This window comes from Bemisia tabaci, chromosome 3, assembly GCF_918797505.1.
Source record: "Bemisia tabaci chromosome 3, PGI_BMITA_v3".
Lineage (NCBI taxonomy): Eukaryota > Metazoa > Arthropoda > Insecta > Hemiptera > Aleyrodidae > Bemisia > Bemisia tabaci.
Window position 1 is genome coordinate 45,278,653 of NC_092795.1, and position 21,831 is coordinate 45,300,483.

Here is a 21,831-nt window from a genome sequence, read left to right on the forward strand (position 1 = left end):
TTTATTTTTATTATTGTAGAAAGTGGGTCGTACAGCAACAGGCTACAGGCAACAAGTCAACCGGCCCCAATTATTAGTGACGTAATGAAAATACACCAGCTCACATCGTTCTCACATCTGAGCTAGGAAGAATAAAAATAATTTTAAATGGTGATTTTCCTGGTTTTCCCTTATTTTTATTTCACGATTCTATTTATTTATCTATTTTTCTTTGATTCGTTTTGTTTCACGCGATTTTCATTTGCTCACACGTGACGTCACCGAGTTACAAACGAAATTGCCGCCAAATTCATTTCTGGGCCTTGTCAGTCCTGATCGTTTCATGTTTCAGTTCCCATAATCCAAAAACCGTCATTTTAGCACTTTTCTTTTTCACTTTTCTCTCTTTGGATCTCTTGACTGATACCGACTGATACTGTTTCTGTGTCTGACTCTGACTCCTGACTGTTTCTGAATTCTGCGTGGTGAGGATCTATTCATTTTCAATTATAACCAGTTATCAAGGTAATTTTTACCTCTTGAACATGTATTCTGATTTTGAAAATATTAGCAACTCTGCTTCGCTTACGGATGCCATGATGCATCTCATGCCTTTATCTGTCTCATTTCCACATGGAGAATCTATCTCGTGAGCATTCCGTACATGTTCATGTGTTTTCCTCCTCGCCAAGATTTTGAACTGAAATAATCTTTAATGCACTAGCTTTATAACTGTCTGCAGTGAACTAGGCTGGAGATGAGGAACAGGGTTCTACGCATACAATGTAAACTCATTTCCAACTTATATCTTTGATTTTTATTGCTATGGATAGTAATCCTGCAGTACCTTCGTTACTGACACTTCCAAATTTTTTGTATTGAGCCGAAACAGTCTTCAATTTTTTTAAATATGTGTACCACTTAGCCAGCCATGAGACTCTTATGTTACGAGTCCCCGGAATCTGATCATTGCCAACTCAGATATCTAGGTGGTTTGCCAAGGTATTTTCCATGATTACATCCGAAATTCATTTATCAACTGCATGTGTGATCCTCTACTATGCAATTAAAGGACCTTAGACAGCACATTGTGGTATATTTTTCTGGAAAGCAGTCCTGGTTAGAGCGGATGCATCGTATGTTGAGACAAAAGTCTTAAGTCAAATATTGTTTAGGTCATCTCTCATCAGTGGTTCAATCTGACTGCATGTATTAACCTGTTGAGTGGTGCTGATTAGGAGGTAATCAGAGATTGACATTTGTCTTAACATATGATGCGTCCCCTCTAAGTTGAGTAGAATAATTTGAATTTCACATTCAGGCTAGTCGCCAGTTGTTTTCTGTTAACTTTCACAGACAGGAGACTGTTTTATGTGTTTTCAATCATCAGCATTTGTCTATCTGAAGCCATCTGAATCTATCTGAAAAATCTGTCAATCTTCGACTGCTATTAGACAGTAGCAGTAGAGCAACATGCTACCAAATGCCAACTTTTCTAACTCAAGCTCCAGCCTTGAACATCGTAGATGAAAACATAAATGCTGTAACCTACAACTTCCTATTTGAGCTGCAAAGGTTGAACCGTCATGACTTCATGTTTCAACATTGCATATTGCATATTAAGTTACGTTTTTCACGATTTTAACCACCAGCAGGCATGCGTCCTTACTTAAAAATTGTGGTTAAGCCAAGTAGGATCGGAATGGCTTGGAGGCACATATTAGAAATATAAACAATGTTTTTAATCTATGTGATGCTGTTTTTGTCAAATTAAAAACCATACATTAAGTTATGAAGTAGACGAACAATGACAGCACCCTGTCAGTAAAAAGATTTTGAAATTAAATCAAATTAATTTTGTGATTAGGCAGGCACTCATATGTATAAAACATGAACTGCTAAGTTTTTTCTTTCATTTTACAGATGCCAAAAAAACCACCGAAGAATTCATACTATTTTTTTATGCAAGATTACAAGAGGCAAGAAGAGGCAAAGGGCAGAAGGTTCTATAATGGAATGGCGCAAGTTGCCGAAGAAGCTGGTCCAGCTTGGAAAGTGAGTCATAGTTTCAGCAATTGATATAATTGATTTTCAGCAGGGTAAAAATTTCGAAAAGTACCCTGGGGGCATTACACATCTATTATATCTGCAGTGGTCTATTTACTCATTTGTGTGGGAGTCTTATGGGTCGACTTCTTCTCTCAGAAATATTGTTGTGCCACTAAGAGAAAGCGCATCACCTACTAGAGGCAGATCCCCTCATCCTAGTGCCCCTCAGCCTAGGAGTAAGAAAATTTTTAAGCTCCTAGGTGCACAAATTGGAGCACAAAATAAAACGTTCTCATTGGTTTGGCACCTGTGTCATGTGATTCGGCGACCATTGGTTTCAATCACCGAATTTATCTATACCTAGTGGAAGTTCAGAAAGCAGAAATCTAGGAAGCCAAAGATGTAACAGCTAGTAATTATAGAAGAAAACTGTATGCCAGCATTGACAGGGTGTCTACAAGTCCAAAATTTCCGGAAATAGTACTGATTTTTAAGGAAGTGCTGAAAAAGTGAGGAAATTCCGCCGAAAAGTCCGGAATTTTTATAATTTTTTGTCATTTTTGTTGCAATTTTAAATTTTTGAAATTTTTCTAATTTTTTCAAATGGAGGTACTGAAAAAGTACAGAATTTCTGTGTTGGAGGGGGTACTGAATTTCTTGAGAATGCACTGAAAAAGTACTGTAAAAGTTCTTATTTTTGACCAGCCTGTTTTAGTAGACACCCTGATTGATCTGCTGCAGTTAAAAATAGCCCTCACACTAATTTTTCTACAATTTATTGTCTCATTAGTTAATAAAATATTTTCCACAGATGCTCCCAGTGAATATAAATTCCACAAAAAGTGTAGAACTTTTCTGATAAATGAATTTATCAAAGTGTGGATAAATACACCAATTATAGATACATACATAAAGTCGCTTTTATAGCGCCGCCTCGCGCTCTGCGACGCCCAATTGCCATTGCCCCCTATCCTCCCAGAGAGCATCAGGCAATTGGCACCTTCTGATCTCCTCCTCCACCCCTTGTCGCCAACCTTTCACAGGACGTCCACGCCGTCGCCTTCCGGGAGGAACCCAATCGAAGACCTGCTTGGGCAACCGATCATCTGCCATCCTTCGCCTATGTCCATACCAGACCAACTGTTTGGACCTGATATCGTGCACGATGTCCTTCTCCACACCCATTATCTCGCGTACCCTTTCATTGCGGATACGCTCTCTTCTCGATATCCCAGCAGACCTTCGCCAAAAGTCCATCTCAGTTGCCCTAAGCATGTCTTCAGTTCTTTTCTTGAGTTGCCAGACCTCACTCCCGTAAGTTATGATACTCTTCACGATGACGTTGTAAATTTTTCTTTTAGTCTCCTTGGAGATACTCTGGTCCCAGAGAACCCCATTTAGCATCGCGATAGCTTTCCTGCCTTGCACATTCCGATCTTTAATAGCACGATCCAAGTTTCCGTCCTTAGTTACCAAAACTCCTTGATATTTATACTCTTCACAGTCAAGAATCTTTCGGCCATCCTCCAGTTCAATGCTTCGCTGATCACCACCGATAACCAACTTCTCCGTCTTAACCACATTAAGTAACTTCCATTCCCTACTTTCGGTATACTTCCACTAACTTACGCGTCATGTAATTCGCATCTTCTTCGTCCTGAGCTATTACCACCTGATCATCAGCAAAGCACAGAGTATAAAGGGTGCCATCTTCACGTAGCGGACGTGCTGTTCGGGAATGGGCGTCCCGCTACCATTTATAGATATGCAATTTCAAAGCTATTTTTCCTTTTGAAATTTACTTTAAATTACAACTGTATATTTCCCAGGAGGTTTCGCCTGAAGAAAAAGCAAGATATGAAGCAATAGCCAAGCAATCAAAACTTCAAAGAAAAATGGACCCAAAGCAGAAGTACACTTCTTACGGAGAAACTTTTTCTGAGGTCGAACAGAAGCAGCAAACAGAGGAAAGAAGAAATCAAGAAAAAAAACGCAATGTGGAAAAAATAGTACAATATTTGAAACCTGAGTCAAGTAAGTATGTTGTGAAGGGACTATCTAGGATTCTTTGTATCCATCAGTCCTCTCATCGGGGTAGCCATTGATGATTTCTTAGATGGAGCACCAGTTTATTCAATGTGTAAAAATGTTCAATTCTTTGACAAAGGGTAAATGACGTGTCTATATTGAAATTATGTCAAATAATAGTGTATTTCCTTTGGAAAATACAGTGAAGATTGGTATATCCTGAAGTTGTACCTTTTATCGGAAGGATAATTGTCTCCTGCAGCTCAATTTTTTTTGGGCTGTAGCCACACATATGAAATAATTGTGCCAAGTCACTAAAGTGATAACCTACAAAAGTTCCTTTGCAGCACTACTAATCCCCCCCCCCCCCCTTTCCGATAAAAAATTTCTTGCATACATCACCAATTAGAAGGCACCCATTTTGAAGGTCTAATTTGAAATTCAAAAAAGAAGTAGTAAATAAGAGTCTTGTTCAAACTTGGCCAAAAAATAACTTTTGTCTTTTCTTTCTTACAGCTCTCCGGACTAAATTATTCTTTGTAGCCCATGTGAATTATTATTTTGTCAACAACAAGGATGGGTTCCATGTACCTGCAGAAGTAGGACTTGTTAAATTTAATTTAGAACAAGGCTTACAAGGAGCTTTCCACTTCTTTATTAAACCATATGAAAGTAAGCTCCATTATGTTTTTAGATTTCTAAGTGTTCAATCAATTAGTCTCAAAGGTAAGAATAGAAAAATGTTCAAAAGTTTTTCTCTGTAAAGGAAGAACTGCACAGGAAATACTTGTGAATGAGCTCATGGTAAAAAGATATTACCCAGAGCCTGACATGTTCGGAAGCCAGAGGGTCAAGGTTGGAAGCAAGTGATGGAAGAACACTTGATTCGCAATGAGATTTTGATTTTTTCGGGAAAAAAATAAAGTAAGAAGAAAGAAATACCGGACAAGTAGAAAAGTGTTGAAAGGAAAGAAAAATCAAAATTGCCCTTATCCAAGGAAAATACTCAAAAATGTGGGTAAGTGGAAATCTATCCACAATTTGACACCAGGGGGCAATTAATAGAAACTATTTAATGTTTTCTTAATAACTGTTACAATATTGTAGCATAGTAAGTAGAGCTGTGCGATCAAGGATTTTTTAATTGGATTACGATTAATGAAAGTAATTGTAATTATGATAATGATTAAAATTAAAATCGGAAAAAAGTAAATGATGATCAAATTCTTGTCATCTTTGTATCTTTGGTTTTTGGGACCAAAAATGAAGTTGCGGCATAAGTGTTCTTGAAAAAATTTTCATAATACATTGAAAGGTGACACTTTTCCTCCAATATTTTTTTTTACCTTCTTTTCCTCAAGCTTGACTCAATGTCTTTTTCTTTAAAAGATCCTTTCTGCCCAAAATAAAATGGACTCTTATCAGCTCTTTGGTTTAGAGAGAAGAGGGAACTAACACAGCACAAGGCAGACAGTTAATTATAATGACCTCGTAAAATTCGTGCCAGTGTATGTCCGTTAGCCTGCAGATTACTTAATATTTCGTTTTGTTTTTTTTCAAATTCAATGTACAGCCAAACTTTCTCATCAAAAGTTTAGTGGAACACGCCCAGTGCGGATATTCTCACAGGATTGTCACCTTGTTTAGTGTGATTTTTTACTGCTAGAGGCTAACATTACGCCAATTGCGCAAATTCAAATGAATGCGGCAAGAATTTCAAATTCAAAGCGCGGCAAGAAATAAAAAATTTTGTGAAGTCAAATTAATCAACTTAGTTGCGATTAATTTTTCAATTTGATTACAATTACGGTTAAAAAAATTAATTGCAATTATGATTAATGTTTGATTAACTGACAGCTCTAAAAATGAGTCCTCTTGTATTCCTAGGAAAAAGTCCTTGTTGGATAAACTTCGCCGCAGAAACTCTGATGTAATTTCTACCAATTTTAATTCGCTTTTTTTTTTTTTTTTTAGATTACTTTCCTTTGGGCTACGCAGGTGAAGCGAAAATACATAGAGAGAAAACTCACCGAATCCCTTTAAATGTTCCTGATGCCCGACAAAATATGACGGTTGTGTATAAGAAGATCCGCCAATTTCTCCTGGTATGTATGTCCCAATAATATCCCGTTTTTTGTTTGAGAGTGTTACCCGCAACTTTTAAAACTACTGTTAAGTAAGTTGGCAGTTGTTTACTTTCAGCCAGTTTCGACAGTGAGTGGTTTTACATATTTGTGATGTCTGAGTGAAAGAAGTTCAGCAGCATTGCTCTTAGTCAATTCCTTGTCACTCTAGGGAAGTGGTAATGCAGCAGGTGTCCGCACTTAAGAAGTGAACAACTCTTAACTTACCTAACAACAATTTTGTAGTCCAGTGCTTCTTTCATCCTGTTCATTAGACCTTGACGTACAACTACCATTTCACTGTAACATTGAAGTTGCATCATTGAAAAATAATGATCAGCCAACAAAGCTTGAATAAGGAGGAAACTTGAGAGGGGAGAAAGGGGAGATAATTTTCTCCCAACAATGCCAACAAAATGTTAAAATTGCCATCAAGCTGTTAGAGTTAATCAGAATGGACAGAGACAAACTTTAGTTTTGCAGGAGTAACAGAAGAACTATAAGTAAAAATTGTTGCTTTTCCTTCTTTGTATTTTTGATGTACTTATTAGATTTTCATACACCATAAACAAGGCACGTGGTTGCGGATTTATATCGTTGATACTTTTTTTTAACCTATTGTTAGTCCAGGTGAATCGGTAAAAAATACTCTCATAAAATCGAACCATTGCTCTTAGTTCTCTTATTAGCAGTATAAATTAAATCTTGTCAAATTCAAGAAAGGTTGTTCATGTATTTATCTCTTCGTTGCTGAGGTTGATAAAGAACCCTGCACACTCCTTATGAGAATGTGTACTACAATCGATTTTCAATTTTTTGTGCCAATTTTCTGCAAGTCATAGTTTTCGCACAATTCGCAGTGGATTTGATATTTCCTTGACTAGCTAAAGACAGCGCAGTGATCCAACAAGGAAAACCCCAGCTGGTGATACGTAGGAAGAATGTGGGAGAGAGAAAAAATCTGATTCGGATAGTGAAACAGAAAGGTGTGTGTAATCCGAGATGAGATTGCCAGGTTTTCATCGTTTTCTGGAAGTGCTGAAAGATAGAAGGCTTTTCCTGACTCATCATCGCTGCACTGCCCTCATTTATTCTTTAATCAAGTAATTGTAGAAACTTCAACCGCTGATGTGCGAAAACGGTGCCTCCTAAAAAGTTGGAGCAGTGATTACTTTTGATCAGCATCCATAGACGAGTCTAATGCAATTAGAAAATTGGAAATCGATCGTGGCACTTACGCCCATAGGGAGTGTATTATAGTTTATATTCAGTATTTTGTAGCTGATCTTACATGATATCTCTGCAGGTGTCGTAAGTGAGCCTCATTTAATTCTTTTTTAGTCCATTTAATGCCCCTCCCCCCCTCCTCGTGTTCGTTTTTGTACATAGTTCAATCATAACAGTACCTTTTTTTCTCATTTTTTTTCTTTAATTTCGGTTTTTTGACTGTGTATCCATTGTCAGTAAATCAAGCAAATAACAAGTAAATCTCACTTTTTTCAGGGAGACGATGAACCCGGTGCTTCAGGTGGAGAGTTACCTCCAGTTTATACGCTTAGTACAGACGACAGTCAAAATACCAGTGAAGAAGCTGTTTGTGATGCTTTTAAGTACATCTATGATCTTAATAACAGAGAATATGCTCGTAAGTCATTATTATTCGTGCATGTAACTTGAGAACTATGAGTGCCCTCTTTAAGATTATCCCTCAGTTAATCAAATCGTATTTTTTAAGAATTATTACAGTCTGTGCATGAGTGTAATGGGCCTGTTGCAAACTTCTGCTGGAGCTATAATAAGAGTTGTTCCTTAAAGAAAGTGGGTCAAAAATCACAATGAGCGCATCGGCAAAGTCTGGAATGCACTCCTAGCTCCACAATTTGTGTAAGGAATTTTCGTTTTTTGAGCTTCCCGCTTCAAAAACGATACCACAGCACAGGTGAACATTTCGTCAGAAAAGTCATTCCGTTCAGCCCTTGCGTACTAGATTGTTTTGCAATACTCAACATAACTGATGCTATCAAGACGGATCTCTATCAATGTGAGGAAAACGTGAATGTAAACACCCAAGGTTGTTAACAAATGGTTAGAATTTTGTCCCGGCACATGAGTTTTGGCCAGTTTTGGCGGATTGGCGTCGGCCATGTTAAATATTGTGCAGTACCCCTCTGCACAGAGGTTGGAAGGGATGACTCATCTAACAAAATGTTTCCTTGTACTGTAGTATCGTTTTAAAAGCGTGAATTTCTTACGCAGAATGTGAAGTTAGGAGTACATTTCAGACTTTGTTGATGCCTTCATCGTGACTTTCAAGCCATTTTCTACAAGAATCAACCCTTATTTTTGCTCTAACAAAAGTTTGCAACAGGCCCATTGTGAAGGATTGCAGTCTCCCTTTTATTGTAGGCTATTTACAGCGACAATGAGTCAGTTAAGTTATTTTTTTTTTATTATGTCATTCAAAAGTAGTAAGTGGCCGAAGCTTACGTTTTTTTTTCTAATTTTTTTGGATGACTGCAAACTTGAGACAAGTTTATTTGAAAAAGCCAAAAATGAGGGTGGCCTAAAACAGTTTTTGAACCACGCGCTCGTGGGTTTGGAATGTACACAACACGATCAATATGGCGGCGGAATGCATTATGGAAGAATTCAAGGCGGCGTCGTGTTGGCAGTGTGTTTTTGTTGGTCAATTGGAGGTTATGTGGGTTACTTTGTCTGAGATTTATACTCATTGTTCTTAATTCTTTAAGATTTTCAATCAGAATGCGATACAGATTTATGTAGGGTATGAAACATGCATACAGAACTTACTTAACCTCAAACGAGAAATTGTGTTGTCAACAACGGCAACAAGGCGGTAGTAAGCATGTTGGCTTTGTTGCTGCCATCTTCTCGTCCATGACGTGTAGATTTGGAGATTCACGGCGGTCAGTTCAAATATGTTTTCGAGGACCCCTAAAAAGGAAGCGTTATATCTCGGTGTGAAATTTTAATGTGCACATCGATCTTCTGGCACTGAAAACTGGAAGATTCAACTAGTTGCAGGCGAATCCCTCCCGAGCTTAACTGACCCATTGCAATGATGGCAATTCTTGATAGAAGGACCTAATTTTCGGATTCCTGTGAATCATCGAATTTTCAAATTATTCACTCTCTATCATTATAAACTCTGTCAAAAACCAAGCTGCCCGGGTTTGACAGTCTTAGGCAATGGTCTTTTGGGCCTGGGGTATTTATCAAGGGAATTTCCCTGTGGGCCACTTGAAAATTTGTTTTAAATAAAAGATCATTTCAAAATGTTAACTCGACACAATTTTGTAAAAGAGATCATGGTCTGCAATTGTATTTTTAATCTCAATAATATAAACCACTTCTCTTACTAGGATACTGTGGATCCATCAGCAACTTACATGGCTGGTCACACCATTTCTATTATTAATACAAATTTGCCAAAGAAACTTCAGCCTAGGAAAATTTACTTTTTGATCTTTCCAAAAACTATAAGCTCAGTATTGTGAAGCTATTTTATTGATCCTCAGATATTACGGTGTTTAATGGTTTGCATTCCCGCGTGTTTCAGGTAATAATCCTGATGCATGGATGGATGAATTCAAAGTCTATGATCTAAGCAAGCTATTTTTCGAGTTGAAGTGCAAAACTGGTGACTATGCAAGTTCAATGGGGTTGAATGCAGGAGGTCTGAAAGGAAAGTTCCCACAGCAGTCATTAGCAGAATCAGAACTGCGTAGAGATGTTTTCAATTATACACCTAACATTGCATGTCAAGTATGAATATTTTTCCTCTCATGAGTATTTTTCATCAAAATCAATATTAGACCATTTTGGGAATTGACTCAAATGTGAAAAGCACAGGGTCTTTTGTGGCGCCATAATTAAAGTTTATCGTAAAAAGAAAATAAAATTCATATCTTGTTTTTTATTTTCTGAGAGCTCATATTATGCCATGAACGCTTATGCAAATATTTTTTTTGAAATTCCTCTTTCCCCAGTAAAAAATTGCAAAAATTTTACTCATTGCGAACTTTCACCCTTCTCCCAAATAGAACCTCTTCCAAATTTAGGGGCCTTTAAAATTAGGAAAAGGCTTAGCATTATTTAATAATCGAATGTGAAAAGTCGCAGAAGCGTCCCCCACAAACATGGTTGGACCCATTTTGTGCAAACCCCTTTGGGAGAGAAAAGTATATTTCATTCATCATTTAGTTTTTTAAGTGTTTTTAGAGGAATTTGCTACACTCAATTAAAACATAGATTTGTTTTTCAGTTTCACGAAGATGATGACAACATGGCCAACTGCAGTCTATCTTTTGCTCGACGGTGGGTATACCTAATCTGTGATTACTGTTGTCAAGATTTAAATATTCCACTTATTCCAGAAAGTCATGTCCCTCCAACTGCTGATATTGATAGGACTTCACGATTGACTTCACTAGCATCATCCAGAGTTACCAGCCGTGCTGAAAGTCGAGCCAGTTGTGCAACAAATAGTCATTATTATGATGATGTAAGTAGCATCTGTTTGCATTAGTCAATGATCTTTTTAAGAATATCCTTCCAAAAATTTAATTTAATACTCTTTTTAACCCCAGGAATACTGAAGAATTTACTCTAGAATTTCTGTAAGGACTTATTTTTGATAACCTCAATGAATTGCAAAATTCACATGGTAAGCTCTTTGTAGTGAAACTTAGGCTAGAACTTGCAGATTTAACCCTTTCCGGTCCGCGGCAGTTTTCCACGGCCGCCGTTAAGCGAGGTTAAGGCAGCAGCAATGTTGTCAATGAAGACAGTGGTTTCCAAAGGGTCCACCAGAGGCTGCCACTTGCTGGAGCAGTCGAGTATACCCGACATCGGGCCTGCACAGAAGTTCAAACTTTTGGGCGACTATATCCGACATCGGACCTGAACGCGTTATTTTTCACGGCGAATGTATCCGACATTGGAATGGAAAGGGTTTACAAAAAAAATAATCCCCTCAATGAAGATGAGAGAATTGTGTTGAGCCATTGTCTTTCTTTTATAGTAGGTAAACCTACCTGTTAGGTATTTGCATGGTTCATGCTGGAGCTTGATTTTGAAATTTTTTCTAAAGGCCTTGAAAGTGCTTGGTCTTTTAATGGTGTTTGAATGTTACTCTTAACTAGTTTTTTAGTGAAAATTTGTTGTCGTTAAGAAATAACCAAACCCTTGATGTTAAGTAGATCGTTTGTAATGACTGCAATTTACAAAAGAAAACACAATCTACATTCTATGAGAACCCAAAATCGTGGATCCAAGTCTTCATTATGTTAAAGGCAGTGGTACTGCACTTCTGTTATATGCGACCGTTCAGGTCTTGAACGTAAAAAAAGAAAAAAGGCAAAACATTTCCATCACTAAAAATTACGATACAGGGAGAAAATTTTGTAATTTCTCATGGTAATTAAGTTTTGAAAATAACGGTATTTTTGTATTATTTTGCATTCTTATATATAATAACCTCCTTTTTGCAATTTTTGTAATTTTGATAGCTTTTAATCAACAAAATAAAATTTTTGTAACTAAACTCTCTCCCTGTTTCTACAAAAAAACCTGTAACAAATGCTTATTTTTTATAATTTGTAACCATGAGAAATGAAACTAGGATTATTTATAAGCGTTCAGAGTCCCGAATCGTTGCGTTTTTAAATACTAATTTTAGGTGCAGCAGAGCCTAATGAAATCGTACATCGATGAGTCAAGACACTTACCTTCACCTCAGTAAAATCATTATGCTAGGACAGTCATCTGCTTTTCTTGTTTCCCAAGTTGTGTGGCTTTGTACCTAATGTAAAGCAGTCAGAGGGTGGAGAGACTTGAAGTCTGGCTCTTTGAAGAGAAAGGCTACAGGAGAGTAATTAAAGAGAGATTTAAGACTTCAGTCAGCAATTACAATTCTCACCAGAGTTATGCCTAGTTCTCATTCCTTCGTTGAGTACATACTTAAAAATTCCAATGAAAAAAATCAAAACCTACACCAATAAAAAAAAGTATACATTTTTCAAATCACTAACATCTGTCTGGCAGATAAGATCGTGTAGTATTCAACTTTGCAAAGGTCAAGCAATTCAATGAGACAATCAAAGATACACCTCCTTGTTCCATTCTAACACTTTTTCAATCTATTTTCAGAATGAAAGTGTATCCGGTGCCAGTAGAGCGTCATTGGATTATAGCACCATCAAATCATTAAATGTTGAAGTGAGTATTCTTAATAATTATTTACTGAGATTATAATTGGAATTTTGGCAGGTCGCATAATCCTGCAAAAACTTTTGGAGTTAGCTTTGATCAACATTAGCTGCATTTTTAAACATGTTTTGATAAAAGAGCGATTCATGTTCGATTTAACGTTACTTTTGCTGCTCCACTGAAAGTGGTGGTACCAAGACTTTACTGTATGTACTAACAAGTTCCTATACTTTTTGCTCATTCTGTAGAGTTCTTGACAGATGGAGAACAAGTTTTTTAAAGCAGTGGCTGTTGCTTGAACATCAACACCACAAGACATTTAAGACTTTCAACTTTTGCAAAAGCTGACAAGTTTGAAAGGACTAAAGGTGGAGAAAAGGTAGAAGCAAAGAAGTCAGTCTCTGTATCGTGTATGCCACTTTGTTAATGGCGATTATCCTCTGCAGAACAGAATTACCAGCATTTAAATTCTGAAGATTAGATAAAATTATGGCAAATTGTGCTCATTTAATGAGTAGGATTTCTTAACTCGGTAAGCTACTCCAAAACTTCCAATAGGTCTTTCTAGCAATTTCTTTTTCTTTCGTTTTTAAATTTATTTTTAATTAAATTTCAGAAAAGAGGAGTATTTAAACCACCTGCCGAGTCTCTACCAGCAATGAGACTGCCAAAAAGTACTTGTAAGTATCGCTCAATTCATTTTTTTCCAGCTGAAGAAAAGATTACAGTAATTACCAGTATTTTCAATTCTCTTTTTTCAGCTAATGCAATTGAGCAAGAAATTTAGTTGCCTAAGAAGGGGTAATTTTCATTTTAAATTTCTAAAGAGTCGATTTTTCTCCATTAGTAATAATCTAAATCCAAGAATATAAATTGCTACGAACTATGTATTTTTATGCAATTTCAATTGATTACACTGAATAATCATGGAGGTTGTCAGCATGCAAAGATAAGTTACAGGTCAGTAATCTATAATAATGGCTTTAATGTACGAATTTTCATGAAGCAGGGAAATCCTTTTTGTTTCCATTGAAATGTTCTATTCTCTTAAATTATAAAACTTAAAATAGCTGTCAAACTTCATTTTTTGTTGTTGATCTTTTAGTTTTAAACCTTTCTGTTGTTTTCAGCTGGACGAGGATCTTCAGTTTGGGGGTCAACAGCCAGCTCCATTGTGGGTCAGTATAATTTTGCTCCTTATTGCTAAATTTTGTATTACGATATTAGAGTAGCGTATCCTCCTACAGTTAATAGGAGGTGGAAGTAGACTTCAAAAATGGGTCAGTCTAGCTCGGTGGAAGATTCACTCGTGAAAAGCTGTTCCCTCGCAGTTTCAAGCATGAGAAAGATAAGAAACAACGGAAAACCCCTATATAGTTACCTGCAAATGCAAAATGACACTTGCTATATGACGTATGGCATCTTTATGTATGCAGTTACAATAGGGGATATAGTTACTGTTAAAATATTTTTTTTCTCTCCCTAAATTTCAGTGCATGTTTTATATGCTCAACTTATGTTTCAAAAAGATCACAGTTAGAAATTTGAAACATTAAGAAAACTGATTGTACAAGAGACAAAAGGTTTTATAGATGTGCTTTACCTTCCCTATGATGATCGAGATAATATACTGTTTTTACAGAGATATTTTACAAATGGAATCAATTTTTACAAAGTGAGTATTTGTCATGCAAACCAGTGTCATTGAACTGATTTAAGCAGAAGAAAACTAACTTTTTAAGTTCATCTCGGAAACAACATGTCTATAATTGATTTCTCTGTACTAATATGAACTTTTATGAACAAGTCCCTGTGTATAACTCCTCTTCGCCTAACTTTGTCTTGTTATCTTTATTTTATTTATAATTCTCAGCACTAGAATATAGTTGTGTGTGAAAATAAAATTCGACTGCTAATGTTTGCACCACTACTTTGTTTTCCAATTCAGATGAAAGACCTGGACGCACTCGCACTGATTCGGAGAGATCAGTTACTGGGGACTCAATCAAATCCAGGCGTGTAGATGAAAGGGAGGTCACCAATGTTGGTAAGAGTCAAAAATTATGAAGGATTTTCATTTAATCAGTAATTTAATCAATCAAGTGATACAATTTTTAATTATTTGAATTACTCTTCTTGAACAGTGACTGATCAGGTCTCTGGGGTTGAGTCAGAAAAGAATCAGATTTTTCTCACGCGGTTTAGTTCGACAGAAGTTACAGTCAAATCCTACTGACTCGGATTCTGCTGAGGTCAGGATTCCTACTATCTCGGGAATAATGGCTTGGTCCGTTTTTTTGCTTGGCAATACAAGTCTGTGTATCTCAAAAAGTCCGCTGAGTCAGAATGAATCCTTGGTCCTGATGCATTCTGACTTGGTGGGGTTTTACCGCACTAATCACAATAAAAGAGGCTATCATAATATCATTTAGAACTACTAACAAGCAGGTTTAGGAATTGCAAAGTCCTCTGCAAAATTAATTACCTGATTATTGAGTAAAATTGCTGTCACGAAATCTTCCCTCAGAATTGCGGAGTACTGTCGTGATTATGCTAGAATTTTCTAAACAAATGTTTTATTTGTAAATCTCTAAAGCATGAAATCCTGAATCTAATCTGAATTGTTTTTATTTTGTAGGTAAAAGTCTACAGTCTCTCGGTATAAAACCGGTAGACCCCTCAGTCTATGGAATCGAAATTTTGCAAGGTGGAGATGAAATCAAAAGGGCAGAAGGTGAGAATCTCTTTCAAATTTTATTTCAACCTCAGGAGCTATAGAATGTAGTGTCACAGTGTGACCTGATTTACAAAAGGAAAGCAGTGGTTTGATACAAAATTTTGGCAAATTCCTGCCAGCTCAAATTGTGTAAACTTATCCTTTCAAAATGCCCCCACCCCCCTTTCTGTTAAAGCAATTAATAAATCAAGGGTTTCAAGGATAAGGAAATCATGTGATATCTTTTTGCTTTTATGAAAATGCTGTTTGAGTTGAAAAATTACTTATGAACTCTTGTGATGAATGAACTGTAGACATTAAAGCAAAAAAATAAGCTTTGTAACTTGATTTTTCCACAAAGTATTCATTGAGACGAGTTTTAAGCGAATTAATTCCAATGTAAATTTCTTCAAATACATAATTTATTCCCTTCATCTATGATATATACTTTATATAAATGAGATTTTTAACGATTAAAAGAATTTGATAAAAGAAGGCCAGTAAAGGTCTGGAAGAGGGTTAAAAAAATATACTTGCACATTCCAGCAGCAGATTTATCAGTCAAATTGGGTCATGAAGTGCGAGTGTAAGAATGTTGTAGGCAGATTCTTAAGTTTTAGGCAAAATGAGGGTAGGAGGCATGTGTGCGTAGCATTTAAGCTCTGCTTATTCAAAGCTTTCCTCAGCCAGGCAGGCCTGGAAGTTCTCAGCAAACCTGGCAATGCCAACGCATAGCTTCAGGCTAACCTTGTGTGCAGATCCGTATCATTCTTTCTCTCATTTTCCTGCTACGCTTCTTTCCTAATTAATTTTCATATGAAACTTTTAACTTTTTAAATTTTTCCATTATTAAATATTGCACTTGTATTTCTCTCATTTCATCAGTTCAAGTGGGGGAAGCAGAGCTTTACCTGATAACAAAGATACCATGCTCCTTATGAAAATCCTTTTACCCTTGCTTATTGTTTTAAAGAGAGAACCTGAAGAAACAAGTAAATAACTCATGGGAAGAGCTGTTACAAGTAGAAAGTTAAATGTACTGGCGAAGTAGAGAGCTGTGAGCTATGCTTGATGAACGAAAATGATCATTGCATTGAAAAATGTTTCTTAAGTTAGGGGGTTTGAGTGATTGTGTAACTTTAGCTTGACTTAAAAACTAACAGTTAATAAGAGGTTTTGATAATGAATGCCAACTTAGAAAATTTTCATGTGGACCATTTAGGTACTTTTTGAAAATGAATCATTACCTACATTTTTGGAAAGCAATTATAAAATTTGTCATTCTGTAGAAATTTCTCTTAGAGAAGTCCATAGAGAACAATAGAGTTGCTGTGTACTGGAACATCAATGAAGTCACTTTCTGAGACTGTTTGGTTCAGTACTTTTGAAACTTGCAGCAACTGATGATGCCATGTCTGCAAGTACCCTGCTCCTGGCTTCTCTCAATCACGCATAAAATTCGTTTCTCAAAAACTGAGAGTTCTATGGTCAACTTTATGGTCCTAACTCGAGATTAGATATTTCATGTGAGGTGACGAGTTATCATTTTGAACCTATGAGAACCACTATGAGACTATGGTCAACATAATTTGCCAATAATTCCGAGGATAGTTATCGATTTCACCAATAAATCCTGAAAACCACTCGTAGCCTGTAATTCTCCTCCAAGGCGTCGTTTAATAAAAAGCTGTGTGCTTTTAACTTGGTTCACACTTTCAGCAAACAGGAGGCCAGGAAGGCACTGTTCAATGATTGACCTCAACAACGTTCTAGTACGTAGCGACTCTATTGTTCTCCATGAGTGTCTGTGAATGCCTTTCAAATCTCTACTTTGATTATTTTTAATTTTGACCATTCATGTCAATTTCCAGAGGCCAGGAAAGCAATGTTAGAAGCTGAGATTGTACCTCAGCCACTCTTTACGAATGACAGTTTTCCATCTTTAGCTGGTAAGTTTTCATGAATTTTTTTGCACTCTAAAATTGTGTTGTAGAAAAAGGAAAGAAAATTTCTAACTTCTTGTGTGCTAAGAGAAAGATGTAGCACTTTTGGTAGGTTGTTTCATGTTTTTTTGGTCTAGTAAGTGATAGAAAAGGAGGTTCAAGAGCGCAAAGCTTTAAGTAAAATCATTGAGTTGATGTTAAATAGGATTTTGAACCTTCCTGGATGCTCAAAATGCTAGAATTTTGTGCTAACTCTTTCAGCATTACACTTGCGCGTTCAAAAAATAATTGGCTCATCTGGAAACCTACATTGAATGAAAAGAGGAACAGCAGCTCTCTTCCTTGAAATCAGCTCAGTTTGCAATTATAGTTGGGCGGAAATAGTTTTTCCGTGTCACTGGCCACAGATACTGGTTTGTTGTATCAGGGAGGATCCCAGATAATTTGCTGAAGTATCTGGCCAACATCGGATAATGCCAGATTCAGATAAAGCTTTCTCGCATGAAAAAAATCTCCCAATGTTGGGTATATAAAATTTCACTATCTTCTCTAATTCTATGATGTACATTTTTCTAGATACATCACCTAGTTATTGGATGTCAAGGCCTAGTTAATGAACATCTTATTTGTTCCATGTTGCTCTGCAGCAGAAAATCTTGCGTTTTTTAACTGTATGAGCAGCGATGAAGGTGTTAATGGGGGCAGCCAAAAATCAGCGCAGCAATGCTTTCACTGTGGTTTTTAGATTGAGTCACCAGTAGTTAGAAACCGCTGACAATTCTGTGTCATCAGCAACGCATAACTACAAGCTGTATGGATGCGCTTATGCTCAAGGCACGTTATTATCTTGCAGCGGCACTAAGCACACAACCCAGTGTAATGATTTTTGTTCAGTCTATTGCAACTGATGCAGTGCTGCAGCATTTTGTAGCGCCAAAAAAATGAGGCGCCCAAATCCAAAATGAGCCGCAGTGACTTGGGTTGCTGGCTGACATGTAGCAGGCATAGCAGAAATGAGCCCATTTTTGCAAGCAAATTTTATCGAGTGTCCTTCAGTGACCAAAAATAGTGCGCTTTCCAATCCATGGGTAGAAACAAGCGGCTATGGAAGCGGTCCAATATAACTGTAAGAGACTATTGCAATGGTTTCTAGACTCAGTTGCTGGTAATTAAATCCTGCCAGCGATTTTATTTTGTAAGGAGCACAGCACGTCATGGTACCAGGAAAGTGATTTATATGACTCTAAGACTAAGAAAAGTTACAGTGACCTTCGTTGCCTAATGCTCTAAAATGGGCTCTTGAATGAATTCCGAGAGCCCATTTTGCCCTTGTGAAAAGGTAATCTGTCCGCTGACTTTGGAATCCTGCTGTGATCATGGAAAATTGTTTTCCATCCTTTCATTAATTTAATTCTGGCTATGATCACAGTTGCACGAGAGTACCACAAAATTTTCATATTTACATTTTTTTCTCAAATTTAATTACCTACCTAACACTTGTAATATGCTTTCAGGCATTGGACGTGGCAAACGACAGGTTTCAAGCCGAGGTAAAAAATGAATAGAAAACTTAACAGCATCAGTCTTCTTCATCGCTTCAAAATCTTTTTATAAGTACAGATTAAATATAATTTTTTCTCCTCGAAAAATAAGGAGTAAGTTCAGTTTGAGATATTATTTTTATACTTATTAACTCTATTTTTTTTTACTTTACTGATTTCCAAGCTCCATGTAATGAATTACATGTTGAATTGTTTCTTAAATTTAGAAACCGTGAAATATCTGGATCTGATATTTTAATGTGTCTTCGTGATTTTGACTAATGATCAATAATACATATACATTTGACGTACTAAACACGTTAAGATTTGATCCATGTAAGTTAGTTGCCGAGGCCACCAGTGGAGGAATGCAGGAAATGTTCTGTCACAGGTCAATCGCATCAACCACAACATCTCAAATGCTGATCAGGTGCACAGAAAATTTGATGAGGCCCAAAATATTTGAAAAGGAGGACAAATGTTTAAAAAACGAAAGTTACACACATGTTTGCCTTAGTCTACCTAGAGATTTTCAATACTGGCGCATTGTGGCAGACGATCAGAGCACCCCAAAATTTTGAAACATTTCCTATTAACACCTGCACACCACCACCAGAGCGAAAAGGTAAAATTGTGAAAGGCCTTTGAAATAAATACGAAAAACTGAATCTTGCTGCACTCCTGAATGTAGGATATATTATTATAGAAATCAATCTTCCAGTTATTAATAAAAGATTAAGGCTGATGAAATGAATTGGCACTTGCGTTTTGATACAGTTATTATCATTCTGTTAAAGGAGATTTATTTATTTTTTTTTTCGACCAATTTTTTTTTCTCGTTTTGTTATTTTTATTTTTATATTTTCATACATTTCAACCAGTAGTATAGTGCCTTGTAAACTGTCCCTTAAGTCTTGAGATTGGCACTGTGACATCAAGGCCAACTAAGCTAACTATCTTATTTTGAAGATATTTAGAAGGTTGTTCAGCTATTTTTTATTTATTTATTTTTTCTTTTTAATAAATAAGACCTAGTGTTGAACTCTCCCGGTTAAAAATTAAGAAATTCATTTATTTAGAAGCTGAAAAAGGAAGTAGATTCTTTCAACATTCCAACTGAGATTTTTCTCACTAAATTGTTGAAATATCTTATCTTTTCTACGATCATTCAATTTGACCATGATTATTGCTAAGGGTCTTATTCATAGTGCTCCTTAAATAGTAAGACTTCCTTCACCCATACAACTCCTATAGCTTAAGGAGGGCTCAATGTTTACGGAATGACTGAACATGACCTTAAGTTTCTGAAGTATAACCATGAGAAACAGATGCATCTCTTGATTCTCCTGAATTTCTTTCCCTTGAATTTGCTTCTGAAGGAATTCATAACTTATGCGGCTTAGGTTGTTCCCTGATTGCCTTTAATTCGTCATTATTCAAGTCTGTGTTTAGTAAGTACTTCCAGATGGTTTTTTATTTTTGCAAACATACTTCTAGTCTTCAATTATTGCCACCCAAAAGCCTTCAGAATTTTAAGAGCAACCAAGAAAGTGAAGTATCAGAAATTGGCCCATGATAGAATTCATTTTAATCACAAATATTTGGAAAGACAACTGTACCGGCATTAAGAAGGAGTTCTACCGTTGGATATTTTATTGTAAAATTTTCTTGTGTTTTACAAAATTTGAACTTGAAAAATTTTTAAAAATGACTGTGCATAATAGCAATCAGATCGCACATCAAGACTTGCTCAATTTTTATAGTTACACACAGACAGAATACACATTATTTGCAGTCATTTCCAAGAAATGAAAGTTCTTTTCATGCGTGATTTATATATATCAGAGAATCATTGAAGAATGCCCAATAACCAAAGCTGTTTTTTATGCCGCTTCTTTCTATGGGATGCAATTCCTTAAAAATGTGATCCAAACACTGCCATGTGCCTAACTTAGGGTTAAGAATCACAAATTAATCTTGTGAAAACAAATCTTGCATTGCTTGTTTTATTTTTAAAAGCACAGAATCAGTCTCAAGATTTCTGGGTCAGACTATGTTTAATATTTAGACTCAGTAGTTTTTGTAATTGTATTATTAAATCCTGTTTAGTCAACAAATTTAAGAGGAAAGACCTCAAGGTAGTGTTTGAATCTGACAGGCATCATGGGAAAAATGCTCCCAAAAAAGTAAAATCGTGGCCTGAGTTTGTGCCTAAATAATCTCAGTCAGTTAGCTATAAGAACGCTGGAACCCAGACAAACTTTTAATTGATAATAACATCCATCAGGGGCCCTTTAATAATGATTCACTAGAATAAAAGAAAGCTGGGAGAATATTTAATAACTTAAAAGAAGTCTGATTCTAAGGTGCTAAAAGATGTTCGGTTCCCATCATAAATGATTTGAGAAAAAACCTTTTTGTCCCTTAAAAAAATCCCAATGGTCCCTGATTACTGATCAAGCTGGCCCAGCTGCCTTGTAAATTTCTCTGTAAGATTTGAACACTGTCTCTGAGCCCTTTAATTTCTCTTTATATGCTATTTTGTTTACTCTACATTATTTTTGTGTCTAAATTTAATGTGAGCTTCTGAACTCCTTGTAATTGTAAGTGCTAAATTTAATGAAGATTTGTTCTCATTTTTCGATTACTACTTGCATTCTTTGTTTGGCGTATTTACCTTGGGCTGTCTCCGTTCGCATCAGACAACTTACAGGATTATTAAGACCAATCGGCCTCTATCTTTCCTGTGACCTTTCCAATAATGTGTCACATGATGATAAATAAAAGATGCATCCATAAGTTTTTTCTGAAGCAAAGTACTGATGTATGCACCCTCATCTAGCAAAAATTTGATCCTAAATAGGCAATTGGGTCTGTTGCACTCAAGAGATACAGTCAACTGAATACACGATCTAACAGTAAATTCGCTTGAAAAAAACGTTGGGCACATCAAAAAAATCTAAAATACACTCTTCAGTGCGCAATCTTTGTAATTTGTAACATGCTTTCTCAAGTTTACTGTGTATGCGGCCAGGCGGCCAGTTTTTTTTGATGGCCGGCAGTCAGGTTTGTCTGGCAAGAGACCTAACCTGAATAAACAAACAATGTTGCAAACTGTTATGAATTCTGCTTGTGTAAGATTTCAATTGATTCATAGCTTTTATTTTCGCAAAAGAAAGAAAGAAAAAGGAAACAAACACTTGGAAAAAGTTGAAATCATA

At 36.3% G+C, this 21,831-nt stretch overlaps 1 protein-coding gene across 2 annotated transcripts; it reads left to right on the forward strand.

The window, feature by feature from the left end:
* The first annotated feature begins 305 nt into the window (after positions 1–305).
* mael (germ-plasm component protein maelstrom) lies at positions 306–21,257 on the forward strand. 2 transcript variants are annotated; one of them, XM_019041705.2, is made up of 15 exons: positions 306–464; positions 1,903–2,034; positions 3,858–4,062; positions 4,573–4,728; positions 6,031–6,161; positions 7,683–7,824; positions 9,760–9,965; positions 10,465–10,704; positions 12,351–12,419; positions 13,027–13,090; positions 13,541–13,588; positions 14,359–14,457; positions 15,049–15,144; positions 16,998–17,075; positions 18,584–21,257. In XM_019041705.2, the coding sequence occupies exons 2-15, from the start codon at positions 1,903–1,905 to the stop codon at positions 18,628–18,630; spliced, it is 1,713 nt and encodes a 570-aa protein (XP_018897250.2). In that variant the 5' UTR covers positions 306–464; the 3' UTR covers positions 18,631–21,257. The 2 variants fall into 2 exon arrangements, with proteins under 2 accessions (XP_018897250.2, XP_018897249.2); XM_019041704.2 differs by having other exon boundaries at positions 346–504.
* The last annotated feature ends 574 nt before the right edge of the window (positions 21,258–21,831 follow it).